The following is a 26283-nucleotide window of genomic DNA, read 5'->3' as shown; positions in this document are numbered from 1 at the left end:
ATACAAGGTATTCGAGATGAATGAAAAACTCCTTATGTAACAATATAAAGGCAATATGAGTATAAAAACATGGGATGCAAACTAAATGTATAATCCTAGGTTATATAGGAGAAAAACACAGGCATCAAAATAAGGTCCCAGCAAGGAAACACCAGGACAAGTTCAAAACAATTAGATTACTGTAAGGATAAAAATATTAACAATCTCGAATGAATATAAGTGATCATGGACAAAAATTATAAAATGTTGAGGACTGTACATAAGGATGCAACTGAAGGGTGCAATCCAAAAAGATAAACCAAACCACTGTAGGGACAATAAGCGAGGCAGGTAAGGGGAGGAAAAAAGGGGAAGGAAAGCAAGACCCTGTGATTAAGATTCATGATGATCAGGAGGAACCACATTCCCTGCTGCCCACTGTGGCAAATTTTAGGGCTTCCAAAGGTTTTAAATAGTGGCGTTTGAAAACTGTTGGGGACTTCCACCCTGTATATTTCGTGAGGTCATCAAATTTCATATGATGGAAATAATTAATAGAAGTAGCTACAGCTCGAATATCATGGACATGTGGGAATGATTCTGGGTTAGCCTGTTTAATGAAGTACAGAATCTGTTGTCTGATCCCTTTAAGGGTGATGGTTCCTCCGTTCTCTCTAATAAATAAGGGCCCCGAGGACTTGGTGGAAATTCTATTTAGGTAGGCTTTCAAAGTCGTAACTGGGCATAAGGATGGATCCCGCGGAAGGGGAACAATCTTCCAGTGGGACCATCTATTCTGGGGGTCCTCATTCTTTTCTAGGAATGTTTTGTCAGGGGAGAGTAGAACCTCTCCTGACGAGAGAAAATCAATATGGCCTGGATTTCTAGACAAGGCTGAAAGTTCCGAAATTCTGGCCCCAGAGGCTAGGCTCATTAGGAATAGGGTTTTCCGTAATAATGGGATATAGGCACATGATTCATTAAGAGTGTCAGAAGCTAATCTGAGAACATCATTCAGAAACCAGGAAACTGCGCTAGGACGAGTTGATGGTTTCAATCTGGCACAAGCTTTAGGAATGGAAGAGAGGTATGAATCCGTAAGGTCAATATTGAATCCAATTTGAAAAATCTTTTTCAAGGCCGATTTAATAGTAGTAATAGTGCTAGCTGCTAGGCCAGATTCAAATAGAGTCCTAAAAAAGGTTACTGCTAGGTTCATAGTCATTCTCTCAACCTTTGAGTCCTTTAAGAACTTGGCGAGTTTCTTGACAGCCGAGTCATATTGTCGAAGGGTGGACTCCCTCTTATCTGATTTCCAAAAATAAAGTATTTTGAGGGTCAATATCTGCGCCTCTTTGGGCCGCGAATTTCATAAAGTCCATAAAGTTAGGGCACTCCGAGCGTTTGAGGAAGCGAACACAGTGCAAGTTTGTACTGTATTGGATTGGGGATCTGCCGGGGACGGAGGCCCAGTTCCACCAGAAGGGGGAACCAGTTGCTCTTGGCCAGTTGGGGGCTACTAGAGCCACTTGCCCTTTGAAAGTTCTGAGCTTGTCCAACACTTTCATCAACAGGTTGATTGGAGGGAATAGATAAATCCTCTCCCAAATGTTCCAATCCAGTGACATTGCGTCTGTGGCGTAGGTTAGGGGGTCCAGGTTGGGGGCTACGTAGCACTCTAGTTTGTGGTTGGACTCTGTCGCAAACAGGTCCACCTGGAGGCCCGGAACTTGGGATAACAGTAGTAGGTTGGCCTGGGCACCAGCCGCCCATTGAGATACTACCACTAGAGAGGTATTGGATCCTTTGACTGGCCAGACAGTAATGCATTGGATCCCTCTCTCTGGTCACGGCTTATTTTTTCTTTGCCTACACTTACACAGAATACTTTGGCCTATTCTTTACATATTCTCGTCTTTCCTCATACACCTGACAACAATGAGTTATACTTAACATTTCTTCACCCAAGGGGTTAATTACTGTACTGCAATTTGTTCAGTGTACTTTCCTCTTGGTAAGGGTAGAAGAGACTCTTTAGCTGTGGTAAGCAGCTCTTCTAGGAGAAGGACACTCCAAAATTAAATCACTGTTCTCTAGTCTTGGGTAGTGCCATAGCCTCTGTACCATGGTCTTCCACTTTCTTGGGTTGGAGTTCTCTTGCTTGAGGGTACACTCAGGCACACTATTCTATCTTATTTTTTTTTCTTCCTCTTGTTTTTTTAAATGGTGTGTTGGGCAGGCTTAATAGAAGGGCCATGGATGCCTGGTGGTTTATCAAGAGGTTGTCTTTTCCTTTTTCTGATCATTTTTCTTCTCAAAACCATCCTTACTGTCCTCCCTTCAATTGAAGTGGCTATCCTGGAGGGTATTTAGCCTTGCATGGTGTATTGGCTCCTCCATGTTGACCAGTTTTTCCGACTTTTTACTATAGTCTATGGGTATCATCAATCACTTTGTTTATAATTCTGTACGTATTGTTTTTGTTATAATTCTTGTTAATCTAGTTTTTAAGTATGATGTGTCTTTTTTATTTCTATTAATTCTTATGCTGTCTGGAGACATTGAGCGAAATCCGAGACCAATACGTCCTAGATTTCGTCAATGTCGTCTTCTGTATTGCAATATTCGTGGTCTTCATGCAAATATCCAAGACCTTACAGTTGCGTCCAGACAGTATGATATTCTTTTGTGCTCAGAAACTTTGGTTTCTAATATGAGGCACTCATCTGAGCTCCTTATAACTGGTTTTAAGAAGCCAATAATGTTGAAACGTAATGCCATCCCTAGGGCCAGGGGAATGGCGGTGTATATTAGGACCGAGTACCCTGCTTCGCATAAGTCCTGCTATCAATGTGGATGTCATGAGATTCAGGTAATAAAAGTTTGTGGCATGCATAACAACTTTTATTTGTGTTCGATCTACTGGAATCCAGACATAGATGATTCTATCTTCGATTGTCTTCTTACCATTATGGCTAAGATACAAGAAGATGATAGAAAGGCTTCTTTTGTCTTTGTTTGTGATTTTAATGCTCACCATAGGGAGTGGTTAAGTTCTATCTCTCCTACCGATCGCCATGGCTTAAGAGCTTTAGACTTTGCCTCTGAATCAGGCTGTGAGCATCATAAATGAAGCTAATCACAGGTCTGGTAATTGCTTGGACCTCGTATACACTGACTCCCCTGGCGTTATAACTAGTAAGGTTGGTTCTCCAGTCGGGACATCTGATCATGCCTTGATTTCATTATTAGTGAAGACTGAGCAGCCTGTCCCTGATATATCATATTCTTGTAAAATTTATATGAAATCCCAAGCAGACTGGAATGGTATTTTACATGATCTTTTGTGCTTGAATTGGTCAAAATTATATAATAGTGTAGATCCTGTTGTCCCTTTGAATGAGAATCTAGTCAACATAATTGATAGGCGTATCCCTTCTCGTGTGCTAAGGTACCGAGTGAAGGACAAACCGTGGTTCAATGATGATTGTGGACGTGCTTATTTGGAGAAACAGGAGGCCTATCCTCTTTGGAAGGGTAACAGATCAGATTTGACCTGGAACAACTATACTCAGCTTCGAGCTTTTGCTCAGAGAGTTTATGCCTCAACTGAAAAGGAGTACAATTTAACCATAAAAGAAACACTTTCTGGTACAACTCAGGAACATAAATGGTGGTTTACCCTTAAATCTGCACTCTTTGGTGTAGATGCAACAGTTCCTCCTTTACTTAAACCAGATGGCTGTCACTCACTGTCCAAAGGAAAAGGCAACCCTTTTGGCTGATGTTTTTGACAGTAAACAGAGTAATGAAAAACTTGAACTTCCTCATTCCTGTTTTCCTGAGGCTAAACTAACTAGTTTAGCTTTTCGATCTCGTGAGATTAAAGCTCTGTTGGTGGACCTTGATGCTTATGGATGTGTAGACCCAAATGGTATTTTTCCTTTGTTTTTTATAAAGACAGCAGATTTCTTAGCTCCAAAGTTATCTGTTATTTTGTGCAAGTTAGCAAGAAGAGGAGCTTTTACCACTAGTTGGAGAATTGGTAATGTTACTCCTCTATGTAAATGTGTTTGTGGTAGCTCAAGTTCCACTGATTACCGCCCAATTTCCATAACTCCCATTTTATCTAAAGTTTTTGAACGACTTCTGGCAAAACGTCTTAATAGGGTTGCTGAAGGTAATCATCTACTCCCTAGTTTGCAATTTGGTTTTCGTAAAGGCCTTGGAGCATGTGATGCCCTTCTTACAATCTCCAATGCTGTACAGAAATCCCTTGATTGTGGTCGGGAAGTTCGTATGATTGGCATTGATTTTAGTGCTGCCTTTGACCGTGTTAATCATGAGGCCCTTGTTTTCAAACTGAAACAGTTGGGAGTGGGTGGGTCGTTTCTTAGCATTATTATTGATTTTTTAAGTAATAGATATCAAAGAGTTGTTGTTGATGGGCACCATAGTGATTATAGGAATGTGATATCCGGTGTTCCACATGGTAGTGTTCTTGGCCCATTACTTTCCATACTATATACACATGACATGGGGTTTGGCCTAGAAAACAAGCTTGTTGCAAATGCAGATGATGCTACTCTCTTTGCATCAATTCCATCCCCTGAATGTAGATCTAGGGTTGGTGAATCCCTTAATAGAGATTTAGCTAGAATTAGTGCATGGTGCAAATTATGGGGTATGAAGTTGAATCCTAACAAAACTCAAAGTATGATTGTAAGTAGGTCAAGGACGGTGGCTCCTCAACATCCGGATCTCAGTATTGATAATGTTTCTTTAAATATGTATGACTCTTTCAAAATTTTAGGTGTGATTCTCGACAGTAAATTTACTTTTGAGAAACATATAAGGTCTGTGTCTTCTTCAATTGCACAAAAAATAGGCTTATTGAGAAAGTCTTTCAAGATTTTCGGTGATCAATCTATTCTGAAGAAGTGTTTTAATTCTTTCATTCTACCTTGTTTTGAGTATTGTTCTCCTGTCTGGTCTTCAGCTGCTGATTCTCATCTTAATTTGTTGGACAGAAACTTACGGTCTATTAAATTTCTTATTCCTGACCTAGATGTTAATCTCTGGCACTGTCGTTCAATTAGTTCATTATGCATGTTGCATAAGATTTTTCATAACTCTGACCATCCTTTACATTCAGATCTCCCAGGACAATTCTATCCTGTTCGTAATACTAGGCAGGCAGTTAATTCTAATAGTCAGGCCTTCTCCATCACGAGGCTCAATACTACGCAGTACTCTAGAAGTTTTATTCCAGCTGTTACCAAGTTGTGGAATGATCTTCCTAATCGGGTGGTTGAGTCAGTAGAACTTCAAAAGTTCAAAGTTGGAGCAAATGCTTTTTTGTTGACCAGGCGGACATGAGTCTTTTTATAGTTTATTTATGACATATTTGTTTTTGATGTTGTTAATAGTTTATATATGACATGTCTGTTTTGACGTTGTTACTTATTTTAGAATGATTTATTTTTAATTTGTTCTCTTCATTTATTTATTTCCTTATTTCCTTTCCTCACTGGGCTATTTTTCCCTGTTGGAGCCCCTGGGCTTATAGCATCTTGCTTTTCCAACTAGGGTTGTAGCTTGGATAGTAATAATAGTAATAATAATAGAATCCACTTGAATGACTTGAGGTCCAGGGACCATTCCGACTCTAGCGGGGTTGTTCTGGACAGAGCGTCCGCCACCACATTGCGTACTCCCGCCAGATGGACTTCTGACAGATGCCACTTGTTGGATGTTGCCAAGGAGAAAATGGCTATCATCACATGGTTTATGTGTCCCGATTTGGAGGCTCCTCTGTTTATGCAGCGAACTACGACTTCACTGTCTAGAACCAATCTGATGTGTTGGTTTCGGGCTGGGGCCAAGCAATTCAGAGTGAGGAACACTGCCATGGCTTCTAAAACGTTTATGTGAAGCTGGCGGAACATTGGTGACCAAAGGCTCTGGGTTTTCTTGAACTGGGAGTATCCCCCCCCCAGCCTATTAAGGAGGCATCCGTGTGAATGACCAGCTTTGGAGGTGGATATTGCAAGGGGACGGATTTTGCCAAGTTTTTTACCAATGTCCATGGTCGGAGCCTTTTCTTTAGGATTGGAGGGAGACGAGCTCTTTTGTCTCGATACCTCTTGTTCGCCCTGGAACGCCAAATCCAATTTATATCTTTCAATCTGGCCTTCAGTAATATGTCTGTTACTGAGGCAAACTGGAGGGCACCCAGAATCCTCTCTTGGTTCCTTCTGGACGTCAATTTGTCCTTGAGGAAACGCTTTGTGTTTTTTGCTATTTCTCTTCTTTTGGCCGATGGAAGGCATAGGGTGTGGGAATTTAGGTCCCATTGTAACCATAGCCATTGGAATGTCGACTTCGGGACTAGGCGAGATTTCGCGAAGTTGATCCGGAACCCCAAGTGTTGAAGGAATGATATGACCTTGTTTGTTGCCGTCAGGCAGTTCTCGACGTTGTTCGACCAAACGAGCCAGTCGTCTAGGTACGCTACTACCTGAATTCCTTGGGTTCTTAATTCTTGTATTACCGTCTCTGCCAGTTTGGTGAATATTCTGGGTGCTATATTTAGTCCGAACGGCATTACTTTGAAGCTGTATGCTTGTTTGCCTAGCTTGAAGCCTAGGTACGGACGAAAGTGCCTTGCTATCGGAACATGATAGTAGGCATCGGTAAGATCGATAGAGGTTGTGACGGCCCCACGGGGAAGTAAGGTCCGCACTTGAGAGACGGTTAGCATGTGAAACTTGTCGCATTGAATGTAAGAGTTCAGATGGGACAGGTCTAGGATTACTCTTCTTTTGTCTGAGTCTTTCTTTGGCACGCTGAACAAGCGACCTTGAAATTTCAAGTGACGTGCCTTTCTGATTGCATTCTTTTGAAGCAGATCGTCTGCCTACAAGGCTAACTTTTTTGTTGGGTGTTGGTAAAAACTGGTTGGTGGAGGGGGCCCTTCTATCCAACTCCACCCCAGACCTTTGGAAATTATACTGAGTGCCCAACTACTGAAAGTCCAGTTCTTCCGGAAGATGTAGAGTCTTCCCCCTACCTGGGATGTTTCAATAATTCGTGGAGGGTTTACCTCCTGGTCCTCCGCAGAGACCTCGCCCTCGGGGGGCCATCCTTCCACCAACTCTGTTACGAAAGGTGCCTCTCGCGTCAGAGCCTCTGGTACGCTGGTACCCTTGAGAGGCACCCTGAGTCTCAAAGGTGGGGTTGAAGACTGGGGAAGTATAGGTAGCGGGGGCTATCTGAGGTTGAGGGACCAACATGTACTGTTGTTGGGGATGGCCCTTTGAGGTGGAAGGGAGGTTTCCCTGAGCTAGTGGGACCGGTTGAACCATCTGCTGGGGCTGCCGGTTTTGATAAGAGGGGAATGGCCTTAGTCTCTTCCTGCCGCGAGATTGGGGAGCGGCAGGTTCAAACTTACGTTTAGGGACTAGACCCCATCGAACCTTAAGACTCTGATTAACCCTGGCCGCTTCACTGAGGACGCTATTCACCGGATCTTCGGGGAATAGGTCCGTACCCCAAACTGGGGCCTTAATGAGCTTGTTAGGCTCATGCCTGAAGGTGGCTTCCGCTAAGACGTGCTTGCGGCAGCGGCGCCTAGCTGTCAGGAAGTCGTAAGCATCCGACAACAAGGTGTGGAGCAACGACTTTGTTAAAACTTTGAATAGGGGTTCCTCTTCATATAGGAAGGAGGTCAATTCCGCCATAGTTGCCGAGTTAATAGAGCGACTCAGGCGCATACGAGCCTCATACTCGAGGCGAATCAGGGACTCTGGGAGCTTGGAGAGTCTCTCACTAAATTGAGTGGAGGCGCAATCAGGGCTCAGTTTACCCACAGTAAATGTCGCCGGGGCACCAGACCAGCACTCATGGTCCCCCGGGAAAACAAGGGAAGTCAAGTCTGTCTCCCGCAACTGCGGTAATGGCTTGTCTTAGTTTACGGCCTGCTGGGCAAGGTCCATAATCTTAGTGACACACGGCGTAGGGGTGCGCTCGTCTGCCACAAACATGGTATAAGAGCTCTTAAAGGGAGTGAGCATCGTGTTGACGCACTCCAGCTCAATTAGGGTCCGAACCCAAGTGGATTGGGCCTTCTCTTTAGGGTAAATCACAGTCTCCCTAGGAACTTTGTCTAGGCGGACCAGAGCCTCCTCTGTGAGGCGAGCGAAACCAGGGAAAGGAAACTGCAGACCCGGCGGGTAGAACTCAAAGTCTTCCACCGGCCGGGTGCCAAAACCCTCGATGGTCAACATCCCATCCTTAAAGTGAGCATGAATGGCCAACTTCCACGGATTGTTTTTGGCAAATTCCGGGAGTTTCGAGGCATCCGGGATAGCGTACTGCTGTTGGGGCAGACCGGAGCGCATGAGACCCTCGACGAAAGACTCTTGATTTTGTACCTTCGAGACGAGGGTGTTAACCAAGGAACCAAGGCGTTCCAAGGTGTCGGAAAAGGCCGAAACGTCGAAGGAAGGCGCTTACCGCCGGCTGCGTAGGTTGCGAGCCGGGTGTCACTCTCGACTCCGGGGCGGAAGGAGCATGTGTGACTGGGTCCGCAGGGACCTTAAAAGACGAAACTCGCGAGGACAAAGTCCTAGGGGTTCTGGGCGATTTCGTCGGATTGGAAGACCTGCGGGTCTTAGTTAGGGGTTTGCGTGAAGGTTTATCCTTGGGCAACACAGAAGGGTTGCTGACATCAGTGGGGTGTCGTCCTGAGAACCCCGGAAAGGAAGAAGTGGAAGATGTAGAGAAAGTCGGGCTAAGGACAGGAATCTTAGACCGAGACACACTTGCCTCACTTACTGTCCTACCTGGGTCTGGCTCATCCTAGGCCATGGGCTCGATGTCCAGATTCATAGCTGCTACGTCACTGGTGATGGAGTCTCCCGGAACACCGGGGTCTTCGGAGAGAAGTTGTTCAGTAATCCCAGCGATGATAGGGTCCGCCACCTCCTTAGGAACCGCCGCTGAATGTTTAGCGTTGGGATAAAGGAGGGTGCACATCTCCTCGGAGAGAACGTAGGGGTGCCGGGCCTTGACATTGCGGGCGAACCCGCCGACCCAGATCTTAAGAGTCACCAGCTGAAGACTTGGAAGACTGTGAACTCTGAAAGAGAAGGTACCGTTACTAATGAAGGGGAGGTAGAGAACACAGAAAAGGTGAATATACCGAACGCATGCGTCGTCGGAGCCTCCTATGACTAATTTTAAATTAGAATGTAACAGGATATCAGGTAAATCCCGAAATTAAACCTAAGTTAAAACTATAACGTATAATAACGGTAGGAACACTTACTGAGTCCGAAGTGAGAATGGAGACAAGGTCGTAGCAGACCACGCAGTTGTCGGGGTGCCAAACAGTTAAATCACCGACGTGGACCGCACAGTGGGCGTGTGACCTGCACACATCATGGCCGCATGCTTGCTGCAGAACGGCAGCACAGGCTGTCATCATACAGCGAACAACCTGTAATATAAAGGATACATAAGTATCATTCAGTATCCTACGGGGATCCCGGGTGTGCCGGAACTAAAATAAACGATAAGTACCGTTAGCATTAGGATACTATATGAGGTCCTCCCAGTAGAGCCGGGAGAAACAGCATAAAATTAAATTAACTTAAATTAATTTAAATTAACAGTATAAGTTTACGATTAACGTTAATAATAATAAGGGAATTCCGTGTATGGTGAGATCATTCTGGGTAAAAGGTAAGGGAGATATAATCCCTTAGGCATCAGAGTGTGAACACGTAGAAATATAAGGTTAACATAACATGCTTCCGTTGGCTCCGCAGAGACAACTGAGGAAGGAAGACGGGCACCTTGACCTACCGGGGTATGGGGGGGAGGACTCCCTACTAATCGCAGGAACCTTAAGTCTAATAAACACTCGATAAAACCGTGTAATATCCCGCATGGGGGATGAACGGAGAGCTCACAACCAAAGGAACAACCAAAACCCCCTATTTCCTGATGGCCAATTGAAGAGGGCGGGGAATCCGGCTGTGGCGGAAGGAAGTGAGCAACTCGAAAGGGTAACGGCTGTTCTCGGCTCTGATAAGGCAAGGAGTCAGGCGGTATCCCGGGGAGGGATGGGGGGGGAGGTCGGGCGTCAGGACAAGAGGACTCGGCCGAGAACCCGAACAGCTGACTCCAGGTCTCGAAGAGACGGTAGTTATTCCCAGGGGGGATGGGGTGTATGCGGTGGCATACTCAGGCTCAGGTAGTGGGAGGAGCCCCAGAGGGGAAGAGGAGTATGGGGAGGCATACTCGAGATCAGGTAGTGGGAGGAGCCAAAGAGCCGCAGGTGGAAACGAGGCGATCGCGAGATGCCAAGCGAGGACAGGAGTACCAACCTGTCCGACCAGGATCGCGAGATACTAACATAACGAATGATCACAACACGGAATAAGATGACTAGGTTAAGGCATGCAAGATAAGCTGATAGAATAAAGATGAGAGAGAGGGATGCAAGAAAAGGCAGGGAAAAACAGAATAAATGCAAGGGCGCGCCCACCAGCACGGGGAGGACCAGTGCTGGACAGGGGTGCCAACATAACACCAAACGGAAACAAACGGAACGGTAAACTAAAATACGTTAAACACTGCTGAACGAGAGTCCCCCTCGTGATAACATGACTAAACTCTTAAAATAACACCGATTCCATAGAATCACGAGAAGAGTAAACTAATCTTAAAATACCAGCACAAGGCGTCTTCACGGTACTAACCAAGAGGGGCGCCGCCATAACCTAACAAGGCATGGGATAACCATGGCGATAACAATAACCGCTCAAGCATCGGTAATAGCGCAAAGGTTCAAAACGAATAACAATTAGTATGGGAGACCAAATGTAAATCATTAAGAATGAGCTAGGAGGTAGCAAGAACTAAAATGGCCACCACGTCGCGGGGCCGCCAACAATAGCGAAACAAATAAACATGAATAACACTAAAAGTAAGGCTAATGCTACCTCCGAAAGCTCAGAAAACATAAGTCTGGTACTTAACTTTGATGAGGAAGCTTGAGAGTCCGACATCATGAACAGAAAGGGCGCTAAAATCCGAAAAGCACAAGCGAAAAAATCACTGCAGCAAAGCGAGAGTGATGCTAAATGAGGAGTGACGTCATTGGCGTGGGTGGGCTTGTTGGTAGCGACGGTCAGTAGTGGACTTGGGACGGCCCCTCTTGGTTTCGGGGATATTTGACGAGGAGATATCTAATTGGTACGAGACCTCTGCTTGTGATTTTCACGCCCTTGTTATAATATACCAACACCTTTCAGGTGAGCGAGCTAGGTTCATACCTGAGATTCCTATGCAATTTTTTCTCTGGTATTATTTAGCAGTTATATACCTTAGAAATGATGCTAAAGGAGCATTTCACTGGGCGGCACAGGTCGGAGCCCAGAAATAATAATAATGATAATAATAATAATAATAATAATAATAATAATAATAATAATAATAATAATAATAATAATGATGATGATGATGATATGGTAATAAACATTCTATCCCGACCATCAAGGGATATAAATCTGAAATTTATTAAGTGCTTAAGCATTTGGAAATAGATCGGTTCATTTCAGTTATTTTAGTGATTGTATTATATTGTTAATTATTGAAAGCCCTCCAATTGTAAGGTCAATTTTCTGACATTTAAAGTGGTTTTACAGCATTTACAAGATCTTAATTTTGAATTGTTGAAATCTTTCCACTGAACACAAGATGGTTCTTTTTGACTCTAAAAAGGGATAGAAACATTTCAGCTGAAAACAGGCTTCTTTGCCCAGTAAGAGCCATTCAATATTATTTGAGAAAAATTCAGGTATTAAAGTAGTGTCTCTAGTTACTATTTGTGGGTTTTGGGTCCCTGATTGTCCTTTGACCCAAAAAAGAAAAATAATTTTTTAGTTTGAAGTTTGGTCACAATAGTTCATGAAGAATTAGATCCAAATCTAATAAAAGGCTTGAAAGTTGAGATACATTATTATTATTATTATTATTATTATTATTATTATTATTATTATTATCATTATTATTATTATTGTTGTTGTTGTTGTTGTTGTTGTTAAGCTACAATCCTAGTTAGAAAAGCAGCATGCTATAAGCCCAAGGGCTCCAACAGGGAAATAGCTTAGTGAGGAAAGGAAATAAGGAAATAAACTACAAGAGATGTTTAAGAATAGCAACATTGAAATAAATCTTTCATATATAAATTATGAAACTTCAAAATAACAATAGGAAGAGAAATAGGATAGAATAGTGTACCCGAATGTAACTTCAAGCAAGAGAACTTTACCCTAAGACAATGGAAGACCATGGTACAGAGGCTATGGCACTACCCTAGACTAAAGAACAATGGTTTGATTTTGGAGTTTCCTTCTCCTAGAAGAGCAGTTTACCACAGCTAAAGAGTCTCTTCTACCCTTACCAAAAGGAAAGTAATCACTGAACTATTACAGTGCAGAAGTTAACCCATTGAGAGAGAAGAATTGTTTGGTAATCTCAGTACTGATAGGTGTATGAGGACATAGGAGAATTTGTAAAGAATAGGCTAGACGATTCCGTGTATGTGTAGGCAAAGGAAAAAAATGAGCCGTAACCAGAGAGAGAGATCCAATGTAGTACTGTCTAGCCAGTCAAAGGACCCAAACACTCTTCAGCGTTAGTATCTCAATGTGAAGCTACTTGTAGAAAACTTTCTTTGGGAAGAGTTTTAGCAGGAGCTCATCAATTTTCTTCAAGCATTATCTTGAAGAATCCTGGTTTACGTATGAAATTTGCTAGGCCCTCGGCCTTTTACTGGCTGCAGAGGTGTGGTCTAATTGATTTTGAGTTTAGTTAATTTATAACTCATTCTGAGTATATAGGGTTTTAATTTTAGAAATTCATTTAGCACCAATAAAATGTATAATTTAGATCAAGAAATATCATTTAGAGACAAGCGGCACTACTATATTTTAAATAGCTTTAGAAAACAATCTGGAGTCCAGTATTTCAAACCATATTTTAGGATGGTTAGTAAATCTTAACCATGGTATACTGCTTTGAATTAGATTTGTTCTATCTTTCATTCACTGATATCCCACCTCCAGCAGAGTGGGGGAGTCAACAATATGAGCAGGTCAAGCACTCAGACACATCCAGTCCTTAAATGACATTTATTGACCAGTTACTAATGATTACCCTGTATGTTTAGTGATTAATGATGTAGATACAACTCAAGTTGAGTACCAAATAAGTTTTTGCAAAACATTATTTGAATTATAACTGGTATAGTTCTTTAGGTTTATTTTTTACTCTAGGCCAATAGTAACTCATGAGTTATTCAAGTCATTTATACCAGATGTAGTTTTATATGGGTGGTATAGTCTTTTTCTCATATTGTTTGCAAAAATGGCATGGTGATTTTCTCGGGAGTTTTTATCTATGGTTATCTACGGATACGTCCCTGATTATACACGATATCTTAGGATAGCCCTAAAAAAAGCTTTTTAGCTTTATTGAAGGCAAAGCAAAGAAAGTTTACTAAACATTCATAAACATGGAATGTTAATAATGTCTGTAAGATGAAATATAACAAGCTGGTGTGAGTGTTATTTAATGTTGAATTGAGTGTCAAGAGAGCAAGGCAAAATCAAGATTAATTTAAGATCAGTCATGTATGAATTGAATCAAAGAAAATTTTTTTCCATTTTGTTAGGAGATCAACCTAGTATTCACTTGTCTAAGGAACCAATTCTTGTTCGTTCAAGAGCATTCAACATGTCACATCGCATATTGCTCGCTTACTGTTAAATCGTCACTATGGAAGCCCTCACATAATAAGAAAGTCTTCAGTTTCCTCTTAAAAGACTTACTATCTTCATTCATTCAGATGTCTCGTGGGAGTTTATTGTATAGTCTCAGGACTGCATATTTAAAGGCTCTAGAGCCCACAGTAAACATATATCTAAGTTGCAATAGTTTGAAACCATATGTAACTATTCTCGTGTCAACACGATTTGTTGGCTGCACAATGTGGAGCAATTCTCTTAGATATTTTGGATGACCAGTTCTGATAACTTGGTAGGTTATTGTACGTATTTTTTATTCAGTTCTCGCTTTAATCGGCAGCCAGTGTCAATCAATTAGTATAGGAGTGATCCTTTCTCTTGGTGAGACACCTTTTATCAGTCTTGTTCCTCTGTTTATTATGTTTTGAAATTTCTTAAGTTGTACTTTTGGTAAATTGTAATAGATGTAGTTACAGTAGTCAATCCTGGTAATAACACAGTTAATCACAAGTTTCTCTACAAGAATATTCATCCAGGTACTTTTTTATAAAAGCAATGTTTCTGAGATGATAACCAGCAGTTAGTTGTTTATTTGGGCATTGAGAGAATTTACAGTCAAGAGATATGCCCAGATCATGAACTATACATTACTAGATATTGGAACTAAGTCATTATTTATGTTTATTTGAATATCTCCTTAGTTTCTTATGCATTTTTTTTCTTACCACCATAAACTCGGTTTTCTTCTCATTTAATTTTAGTTGTTTGATTTTCATCCATTTTCTAACACTATCACGGTTTCGGTTAAGAGTTTCAGTAGTGTCGTTTATATCATTTATGGAGAGGTAAAATTGTGTATCATCCGCAAATAGTTTGGGCCATCATCCTGGTGACCACTTGTGAGATTGACCTAAACCAAAACACCAATAATTGTTGTCGGCTATCTTTGAATCACTGACAAAGGGAATTCTTTTGAATTCAAATGGACAGGAAAGTGGAAAAAGGCATCTCTAAAGTAAATTGAAACATTCAATTTCCTTTCTTTATTTTCTCCAGAACTGCTGTGGGTAATTTCAAGGACTTAACAGAGGCCTTTTTACACTTTGCTGTCCATCTGAATTTGAAGAGTTTCTTCACCTTCTCAGTGATTTGAAGGTACTCCTATGAAAGTGTCAGTGTTTTGGTCTCAGGACAATCCTTCATGTGCTTACCAGGGTGATGACCGCATTTACATAGGCTAAGTATATTGGGATTCAGAGTTCTATTATACCTGACAATTGGCTATTTTTGATATGTATTAAAAAGAATACAGTTTTAACAAATATAGTTGCTCAGGTTTCCAAAGAGTTTAGGATTTATAATGTGCATGTAAAAGTATTATCTTTTGCCATTTTAGAAGATTTTTTATTTGAGGATGTTAATAGTTCCTTTCCATTTTCTTCTGCCAGGAAAGGGGATTTAATCTTCCTCATATTATTAACAATTAAAACAATGAAATTTCTGGCAGTTCAGGTATGGAGAGATTTTGATGGACCATGACATCTGTAGGGGAAATTAATTCTGATAGGTGCCTTACCATGAGACCTTTTAATTACATTTTAATCTAAATTGGAACAAGATTTTTAAGCTGAACAGAATCTTTGTTATATCAATGAGGGAGAACTGAATTTAACTACTAAGTTGTTTTGCCGATTTCAATTGGTTTTTCCTTGGAGTTTTCTTAAAGATGAATCCTAAAACTCTTTCTCTTTATGGAGCCTCTCCAAGAAGGATGGGAAAAAGCTCTAAATGGTTTACATCTGTCAGAGAAATTTTTATTTCCAGGATCATCTCTTCGTGTCAATTGGCAGGAACTTATAGCAATATTCAAATCCCTCTACAAAACCAACAAATTAAATCTTGAAGGGTATTAAACCACAATTCAAAAGTGGAATTCTACAAAATCAACCCCTTAAATTCACTATTTTATCAGACCACATCCCACCAGCCCTATAGATCCTAAAGCCCAACAACCAAGACACATAAACAAGGACTCTTTAAGGTAATGTTTAGTAAATGAAGATTTAGGAAACCATTGAGGTCTTGCTAAAACCTTTTCCAAACAAAAGATTTTAGCAAAACATTTGGCCTAAAGCAGACACAATTTGCCATGCAAACATAATAATAAAAAAAAAAAAAAAATGGGCACTTATTTCATTGAGATGGGTGATAGGATATCCAGACTACCATCTCAGCAAATTAAGGTTAAGCAGTTGCTTAGAGGTACTTAACTTTAGTAAGCATAGGGAGATAGGGATCCTGGCTACCATCTCGGTCTTCTGCCGCACAAGTTCTAGATGTCTAAAAAGTATCTAAAAGAGTGACTAGAAATGCAGAAGGGCAAGGTTTTTGCAGCAAATGGGTGTAAAGTAAATGAATAATTCTAGGCTCTGTGAGAGGATCTCAAATCTTTGATTTGCCTTACTCCCTCAGACCCCTTACTAAATTGTGTGCTAGGACCACTAGCTACCACTTGAGGAGATAGACTAGGGTTTGAAACAGGGCTTTTTAGGCCTGAATTATTACCATGATTCTAAAACTTAATGGCCTTCTGAGCTTCCACAAAAGAAGCTGATGGCAAACTCTTAATAAACCAATGACCATCAAAAGTAACTTATTAGGCCATAGGAAATTCAAAAGCTGGAGTGGCCTTATTAATCATCAAGTAGCTTTGCTTTCTTTGGATTTCCTCCGAGCTGAAAGTGTAAGTTTTGCTTTTAACATTAATCTGATCATGAAACATACTTCTCAGAAGGGAGCAGTGAGGCCTACACACTCCACAAGACTCTAAGGTAGAACATTGTTCTCAGCACGAGACATGAAGAGAATTCAGATCATGATCACCCGAAAACAATTCTTATGTACAACAGAGCAGCGATTGCTAACAAATCCAAAGAAGACATCTTAAAACCACTAAAATAAGTATATAAACAGAAAGAACAATGATGTCTAGAACTCTTAGACTGAAGAACTGATATGACATGCTCAGCCTGTTATTGTTGTGAGCTGCTGGTATCATTGCTTTCCTAGAGGCAATAGTACAATATATTGATAAGAAAGAAAATGAGAAATTTATAAATTTCAAGGAGTAATATAAATTTTTCAGGCTTTCTGAGACAAAAGTAATATCAACAAAAGGGGAAGTTCTTAGAAATAAGAAATTTTATTACTGAAACCATGTTTTCGTCTTTCTCCGTCAGTTATCTACTTCATATTTATTGTGGTAATCGGCATGATGACTGAAAGGTAAAAGTTATTGAAATAAAAAGAATTTTAGCTATATGATTAATATTTTCAATGCTTAACTTGTAGTTATCAAATTTCCTCCCCCCTCACTTTCAATGATGTCAAGATATTTTATAAGGTATGTCAACTCTTTGAGTGGGAGAGAGATTTTTTATGTTTTTTACTTAGAGATTAAGAAGGTAGTAGCTTCAATAATAAGCACATTATTATTATTATTATTATTATTATTATTATTATTATTATTATTATTATTATTATTATTATTATTAGCTATAACCCTGGTTGGAAAAGCAAGAGGCTATAAGCCCAAGGGTTCCAACAGGGACAAATACCCATGTGAGGAAAGGAAATTAACTACTTTAAGAGAAGTAATGGACAATTAAAATAAAATATTTTAAGAACAGTAACATTAAGATACTGGTAGATCTTTCATTTATAAAATATAGAAATATAAAGGATAAGCGGAAAAGAATTAATATAGAATAGTGTGCCTGAATGTACCCTTAAGCAAGAGAACTCTAACCCAAGACAGTGATAGACCATGGTACAGAGGCTTTAGCATTACCCAAGAATAGAGAACAATGGATTAGTTTTGGAGTATCCTTCTCCGAGAAGAGCTGCTTATCACAGCTAAAGGGTCTCTTCTACCTTTAGCAAAAGTAAAGTAGCAACTGAACATTTAGTGTCATAGTAAATCCCTTGAAGGAAGAATTTTTTGGTAATCTCAGTGTTGTCAGTTGTAAGAGAACAGAGAAGAATGTGGAAAAAATAAGCCAGACTATTCAGTGTATGTGTAGGCAAAGGAAATATGAGCCATAACCAGAGAAAGGGATACAGTGCAGTACTATCTGGCCCGTCAAAGGACTCTATAACGCTTTAGCGGTAATATCTCAACTGATGGCTGGTGCCCTGTCCAACTTACTACCTGTGGTGGTTGTTCCTCCCATGGTGCCAACTATCGGGATGACTTAGCATCACAAGGGAAGAAAATTTTTGTTATTAATATTCTTATTTACAATTGAAGAGAGCTTTTGAGGAATTGCAATGTCTTACATCACATATACTGTACCTGTATATTCATTTAATGTCTGGTAGCAACCATCCAGTTTTCCCAAAATATAAAACTGTTTTGTCCTTACATGGGACCTTGCAAACATTCTACAGCATTGTAATGTTTACAGCAGATTTTCTGATCACTTAGCACAAGGAATATATGGAAATTAATACAGTATATGTCAAATTAGAGTCATATGAAAAGGTTTTTTTTGTTTATCTTCAGTAGACTATTCATGATACATCAAGTTCAGAAATATATTTACTTTGTATAGAAGTAGAAATGTTACACTACACAATCGATGTGGTCTTAAAAACATTGACTACATTGTAGACATTTATGAATTTATTTCCCTACTTAATTGTCACCTGAAGGGATGATTATATATATTGTTTGATGGTCACATAGAAATTAGTTTTAACTTGAGTTAGTATTTTAATAGTTTTTGTTTGATGATTCGCATAAGTATTATCTATTATCAACCAAGAAAGTTTCTGGTACCCTTAAGATGCCCACATTACTGAAGAGTAATAAGAATGGTAATTTGACAACTGATGCTTACTAATCATACAAGATATAACTCATAAAAGTATGTTCTTTAAACAGAATAGGTTTCTGGCTATGATTTAGATAACTTCCTAAGTTTTTATGTCAATGATAAATATTTATTAAATGTCAGTTTGATCTGCATTAATTGTTTTTTTCAGTGCTTAAGTTGCTTAAAATGGCAAAAGGAATTCGAGCACTACTTGATACAGTCATGCAAGCTCTGCCTCAGGTGGGAAACTTGGGTCTCTTGTTCTTCTTGCTTTTCTTCATCTTTGCAGCCCTAGGTGTGGAACTCTTCGGCCGGTTAGGTGAGTATGGGAACACGAAACAACTCTAATAGTTCTGATATCTCTATTCTAAACAGCTCTAGATGTAAAATGTGCATAAAAATTTATAAGGTGTTTAAACTTCAGATTTCAAAATAGAGAACAAAGATGATTATAAGATAAAGATTGTTTTATTTATACTGAAGAATTTGTAAATTGTACTTTACAGTCCAATTCAAAGGTTTGCTGATGCTTGTTGGCCATGAATTTTATAGAGGATAGTAGCACCTTGGTTTACGAGTTTAATTTGTTTTAGGAGCGAGTTTGGAAACTAAAATGCCTGTAAACTAAAACAATTCATCCCATAAGAAATAAATGAAATTCAATCTGTGTGTTCCATAGCTCCATGAATATGCATATACCCTCATTTTTTAATTTCTGGGCTCCGAGCTGTGCCGCCCAGTGAAATACTCCTAGAGCACTATTTCTAAGGAATATAAGTGCTATATATTACCAGAGAAAAAAAGCATAGGAATGCCAGGTTGAACCCAGCTCGCTCACCTATATAAGGTGTCGGTATAAAATACTGGGGCGTGATAATTCACAACCAGAGGTCTCGCACTATTTAGATATCTCCTCTTCAAAATCCCCGCCACAGCGAGGTGCCGATCAACACTACTACCACTAACCCAACCCACGCCAGTGACGACACTCCTTTATAGCACTTGTGTTTTTTTTTTCTTTTATATCTTTATATACTTATATATAAACATTCACTGGGCGGCATCATTTTTATATGTATTTATTTTATAATTTTTTTTATATTTTTGTTTTTTATTATTTTATCAGAACTTTCAGCCTTGTCTAGAGATCCAGGTCATATTGAATTTCTCTCGTCAGGGGAAGTACTCCTTTCCCCTGACAAAAGATTTTTAGCGAAAATGAGGACCCCCAGGACAGACGGTTCCCCTGGAAGATTGTCCCACTTCCGCAGGACCCATCTTTATGTCCAGTAAACACTCTGGAAGCCTACTCAAACATATCTCTCGTTCAGTCCTCGGGGCCCTTACCCATTAGAGAAGGTGAAGAACCATCATCCTGAAAGGACTCAGACAGAAGATTCTGCATTTCATTAACGGGCTACCTAGAATCATTCCCACATCACTCCCTCACGTCCATGATATATGAGCTGTAGCTACCTCAGTTAATTACTATGAACTTCACTGGACTTACTAAATATACAGGCTGGAAGTCTCCAACAGTATTTAAACGCCCCTGCTTAAAGTCTCTGGAAGCCTTATATTTGCTACAGTGGCAGCAGGGAATGTGATTCCTCCTGAACATAGTGAACCTTAATCAACTATGTCTTGCTATCCTCTTACCTGTTATTTTGGATTTTATTTTACTTCCTCAGGTATTGTTCCAAGATTTGGGACCATTTCTCTGGTACTATTTCACTGGGCGGCACAGCTCGGAGCCCAGAAAAGGGATTTTGACGAAGGAAAAATCTATTTCTGGGCGAGAGACCTGTGCCGCCCAGTGAACCCTCCCTTGACTTCCCTCCCAACATGGGCCCCAAACCTTGGGTGCTATGGGGAGTGACGTCACTGGCGTGGGTTGGGTTAGTGGTAGTAGTGTTGATCGGCTTTTTCACTGGGCGGCACAGGTCTCTCGCCCAGAAATAGATTTTTCCATCGTCAAAATCCCTTTTTTGTGATAAAAATTATTGAAGAACTCATATCCCCTAGCATCAGAAATGAATACAAATCAATAATTCACCAGAGAAAATAGAAATATTGACAAATTAACTCGCTTTTCACTTTTGATAAGTATAGTTGCTGGCGTGAGGGAGATGATAGAGGAGGAAAATGTGAAGGGATTTACTGCTTGGAGGAAAAATCTCCCACCATGAGAATTTTATTGAGATTTCTCTCTCTCTTGAATGAGATTCACTATCTCTAATTGAATCACTTTATTTATGCTTTCAGTACACTTGGTCATCTTTTTTTTACACTCAATGTTCAGTTTTTATAAGGATCCTATTTAGAGAGGACTACTGTTTCTTTTTCTTTAAAATGGCATGAAAATGTGACATAGCATTGGTGGTAAATATATTAGCTGCTATCCCTGCTGAAGCCTTATTTGGATGATGTGTTTCTATGGAATTTTGCAGGGTTTTACACGTTCTTAACATCTCCCTTATTTCACTTGAAGGTTGACATTTATCAGTTTGTCCTACCTCCTTCTCAATTAAAATTTCCTCCGCATTCTCTTGATGTTGCTTCTTATGGAGCTCCAATACCATTGCTTTTTCCCAAATAACTTTTCAGTAATCGTGTCACCTGCTAACTGCTTCTCATCAATCCATATTAGTAGAAACCTTTCAACGTTAAGAATATTTTACTTATTATTCATCAATGTCAGTGCCAGTTTTGCATCATCAAATGCTTTTTTATCTTTATTCTTCAGAATTATAACTGTACTAATTGTGGATGTAGTACGATTGTACAGTTATGGTAGATCAGCCTCGTGTATACCTTGCTCATGCTTTGCCATAGTTTCTTTGTTCACTGCTACAATAATCATTCCATGTTTCATGATCATATTTAATACTAGTAAATTCATGTTTAGAATAATTTGCTGTCCAGATGTATCCCTGCATTTTTTTTCTTTTTTTGCATCCTTTCCAAATAATTTGCCTATTTTGATTCTGAATTCTAGCCTCTTTTTTCATCACATTTTCCCTTCTAGATTATTATTTAGCTTGTGCCAGGTATTGTGAGTTCAAACATTTATATTACAAGTAGATATATGTTTTATAAGGAATGTAAAGTTATGTTCTCTACAATTGTTCTGGAATAATTAAATGTATCCCATTGGAGTTTAATTACATAGGCATTGCCAGTTAAAAGAGAGTTGAACAATTGGATTAAAATCCCTACATTGTAAATGAAAAGAGAAAACAACTGAAACTTGAAAAAGTGTATTTTAGGATAAAAATCAATTGATCAATATGAAGTCATATAGCCAAAAGAGTGAGTGGGTTCTTTTTTTTTTTACAGAGTGTGATGAAGAACATCCTTGCCAAGGACTTGGGGAACATGCGCATTTCAAAAATTTTGGCATGGCTTTTCTTACCCTTTTTCGTGTTGCTACAGGAGACAACTGGAATGGAATAATGAAGGTAAGATTCTTTTTCATCATTACTTACATTGCCTTGTAATACACTAGTTTTCAATATTTAACTTAGCCGGTGATTATAATAGCTGCAACTCTGTTGCTCGACAGAAAACTCTAAGGTAAAACTCGCCAGCGATCGCTACACATGTAGCGGGTGTGCCCAACAGCGCCATCTGTCGTCCAGATACCCAGTACTCAATGTAAACAAAGACTCAATTTTCTCTCTGTCGTGCTATCGACAAGACGTACTTACTCGCTGTTGCTAAACTGGAGTTTTTTCACAACTAATTGGTGAAGTACATTATTCTAGTTTTCAGTGTTCGCTGTGCAGGGTTTCTCTTCACACAAATCCTTGAACTCTTTTTGATAATGGATTCTTTGTTGATGACTTTTTGATAGTTTTTTGAATTCCCCTTTGACCAATTCAAAATGGCTGACCCTTCACAAGTCCCAAAATTTAGGAAGTGCAATGCTAGGGACTGTTCAAGGCGTCTTCCGAAGGCTTCTATCGACCCTCACACTGTTTGTTCCAATTGTCGGGATAAAACCTGTCAATTGGAAGATCGGTGTGAGGAGTGCGTTGGGCTTTCGGAATTCGATTTTATCGAATTCCAAAAGTATACACGTAGGCTAGAGAGAGATAGAGTTAGGAGAAGTTCCTCTCGTTCTATCGATATTTCCTCTCCTCATGCCCCACAACCTATTCCTTCCCCTGTAGTGGTTGCTCCTAATCCCCCTCCTGGCACTCAGGAACCTTCGATGGCTGATATGATGCGTGCCATCCAAGCTCTGGGTGAGAGAGTTGAGTCCCTTGCTAGTGACCGTAATCAACTTATGGCGGATGTGAAGGAGCTGAAGTGCAAAAGTGCAGTGGGAAGTGTTAAAGTGAGTGATAGTGTTGTGGATAGTGTTGCGCTTGAGGGTTCGTCTGTTCGTGCCTGTCGTCCTCCTAGTCCGGGACCTCTTGCAAGCTCCCAAGTCCAGGGGAGAAGCAATGTCGTACGACAAATGGGTTCGAGAGGCTTTAATCAGCGAACAGACGTTCCCTCCGTGGTATCGGGCGTATCTACCCAAGATCGCCCCTGCCTAACTAAGACGAGAGAGCCCATTTATACCTCGTCTTCGGAAGGTGTTTCTCGCAAGAAACCCTGGACCAAGGTCTCACGACCGTTAAAGCGCAAGTCGGTCCCTTCCGCACAAGTCCAACGGCCCAGTTGTAGCCACTGGGTCAGTTCGGACTCGCTGCAGTCATCCGATGACTGCTCACCTCCTAAGAGAGGCAAAGCGGTACCGCTTCAGACAGTTACACCGTCTGTCGCCGCACCTGCTCCTGTAGACCCTAAGTGGTCTCTACTGCAAGACATGCAGTCTCAACTAACGTCTCTTATGCAGGACTTTCGTGCGGAGAAGGTTGCTGCCGCACCAGCTAGTGCAGCTCCTTGCCTACAACCGCCCACACGATCGGTTGTGCGTCCGGTGGACGCTGAGGTAACCTTCTCACGCACACCAGTTGAGAGAGTTCCGCCACCCATGCGTTCCAGTGTGATCTGCCAGCCGCATGTTGACGTTCAGCGACGCACGGAGGTCTCCGTTGACGTTCGTGAGGTTCAACAACCGTCAGAGTTGTTTTGTTTTGACGCGGTGCGTCAACCTCCGCAACCCAGTGTGGTTGCCACTGCTCACCCACATCAGTCCAGACAGTCTGGAGTAGACGCTGTGCGTCCCCGCGCTGCTATGATTGTTGCCAGCTCACAGACTGGGCAACAGTTCCATGACGTTGCGTCCGGCTCAGTCACGCATGCACCCGTGCGACCGGACTCAGCTAACCAGCCGTTACCCACTCCGTTGCCGTTCCCTCATCAGTTATCGGATACTTTCGATGAGCTCACGTAGATGAACCGCATTCAGAACTGGACGAGCCTAAGTCTACGCAACCCTCTTTGGACTTTAGGAAAGTTTTGGCCCTGTTCAGAGAGATGTTTCCGGACCAGTTTGTTTCTGTGGCTCCGCGTTCTCCTCCGTCAGAGTTTGTGTTAGGCATGCCGTCATCCACTCCTGCCTTTACTAGACTCGTCCTCGCACGCTCGTCCAAGAGAGCTTTGCGTGTGATAGGAGAATGGCTGCAGTCCAAGAAGAGTTTAGGGAAGACAGCTTTTACGTTTCCCCCTGCTAGACTCTCTTCTAGATCGAGCGTCTGGTATGCCACGGGAGAAGTTCTCGGCTTGGGAGTTCCTGCCTCTGCCCAGGGCGACTTCTCAAGTCTCGTAGACTCTCCCCGCCGCCTTGCCATGAGACGCTCAAAGATATGTTGGTCATCTTCGGACCTGGACCACCTGTTGAAAGGTATCTTTAGAGCCTTCGAAGTTTTTAACTTCTTAGACTGGTGTCTAGGAGCTCTAAGCAGAAAGATCTCTCCGACAGAGAAGGAGACTTCCTTGCTCATTATGTCCTGCATGGACAAGGCCGTACGTGATGGGTCTAATGAGCTTGCTGCATCATTTGTGTCCGGAGTCCTTAAGAAGCGTGAAAACCTATGATCATTCCTTTCAGCTGGAGTTACACCATGCCAGAGATCCGAACTTCTGTTTGCTCCTCTTTCCAAGTGCCTTTTTCCAGAAGACCTGATTAAGGAAATTGCCGCTTCTTTGATACAGAAGGACACTCACGATCTTGTTGCGTCCTCCGCTCGCAAAGCCACCCCTTTGCCTACCTTGTCAGCTAGACCAAGGATGGACACTCCAGCGTCCCGTTTTATTCCGCCCTTTCGTGGCAGAGCCTCCAGCAGAGGAGGTGCTCGTGCCGAAGGGAAACGAGGAAAGAAGAAAGGAACCAAGTCCTTTAAGGGCAGAGTCTGACTGCCAGCTTCTTCAGACAGCAGTGGGAGCCAGACTCAAGAACTTCTGGCAGACCTGGGAAAAGAGAGGCGCTGATGCACAATCTGTGAAGTTGCTCAGAGAGGGGTACAAGATCCCGTTTGTACGGAAACCCCCTCTAGCAACGTCTCCCATCGATCTCTCTCCCAGGTACAGAGAGGAAGACAAGAGACGAGCCTTGAAACAGGAAGTGTCTCTTTTACTAGAGAAGGGAGCGGTGGTCAAAGTCTCGGACCATCAAACCCCGGGATTCTACAACCGACTCTTCTTGGTGTCAAAGAAGACAGGAGGGTGGAGGCCGGTGCTAGACGTCAGTGCTCTGAATGTCTTTGTCACAAAGCAGACGTTCTCCATGGAGACCACAAAGTCGGTTCTAGCAGCGGTCAGAAGGGAAGACTGGATGGTCTCTTTAGACCTAAGGGACGCCTACTTCCACGTCCCCATCCACCCGGACTCCCAACCTTTTCTGAGATTCGTTTTCGAAAAGGTTGTCTACCAGTTTCAAGCCCTGTGCTTTGGCCTAAGCACAGCTCCTCTTGTGTTTACGAGGCTGATGAGGAATGTAGCCAAATTCCTTCATTTAGCGGACATCCGAGCCTCCCTCTATTTGGACGACTGGCTTCTCAGAGCTTCTTCCAGTCGTCGCTGTCTGAAGGATCTAAAGTGGACTCTAGATCTGACCAAGGAATTGGGTCTCCTTGTCAATATGGAAAAGTCACAAGTGGTCCCATCCCAAACTATTGTGTATTTAGGGATGGAGATTCACAGTCTAGCTTTTCGGGCTTTTCCGTCGGCCCCCAGAACAAGCCAAGCCCAGTTATGCATCCAGAACATGCTGAAGAAGGAACGATGTTCAGTCAGGAAGTGGATGAGTCTGATAGGGACGCTATCATCCCTGGAACAGTTTGTGTCATTAGGAAGACTACACCTCCGTCCTCTTCAATTTCACCTAGCATTTCACTGGAAAAAGGACAAGACGCTAGAAGCGGTCTCGATCCCCATTTCCGAGAAGATGAAGTCTTGCCTGACTTGGTGGAAGGACAGTATCAGCCTCAGAGAGGGTCTGCCCCTTGCTGTTCAGACTCCCAACCACGTTCTCTTCTCGGACGCATCGGACGTAGGCTGGGGCACGACATTAGACGGTCGGGAATGTTCGGGATTATGGAACTCGAGTCAAAGGACAATGCATATCAACTGCAAGGAGCTACTGGCAGTACATCTGGCCTTGAAAAGCTTCAGGTCTCTCCTTCAAGGCAAAGTGGTGGAGGTGAACTCGG

General features: G+C 41.6%; 1 protein-coding gene across 4 annotated transcripts in view; it reads left to right on the top strand.

Annotated features, from left to right (window-relative positions):
- Nucleotides 1-26283, top strand: part of Ca-alpha1T (Ca[2+]-channel protein alpha[[1]] subunit T) — a 340709-nt gene that overhangs the window by 244854 nt on the left and 69572 nt on the right. For all 4 annotated transcript variants that reach the window (XM_068362312.1, XM_068362310.1, XM_068362308.1 and 1 more), the window contains 2 exons: nt 18846-18995; nt 22016-22137. In XM_068362312.1, the coding sequence (XP_068218413.1) occupies nt 18846-18995; nt 22016-22137 (272 nt within the window). The remainder of the gene's footprint in view (nt 1-18845; nt 18996-22015; nt 22138-26283) is intronic.

This window comes from Palaemon carinicauda, chromosome 38 (genome assembly GCF_036898095.1).
Source record: "Palaemon carinicauda isolate YSFRI2023 chromosome 38, ASM3689809v2, whole genome shotgun sequence".
Taxonomy (NCBI): Eukaryota; Metazoa; Arthropoda; class Malacostraca; order Decapoda; family Palaemonidae; genus Palaemon; species Palaemon carinicauda.
The sequence above is the reverse complement of the archived record's forward strand: the minus strand, read 5'-3'. Positions and strand labels throughout refer to the sequence as shown.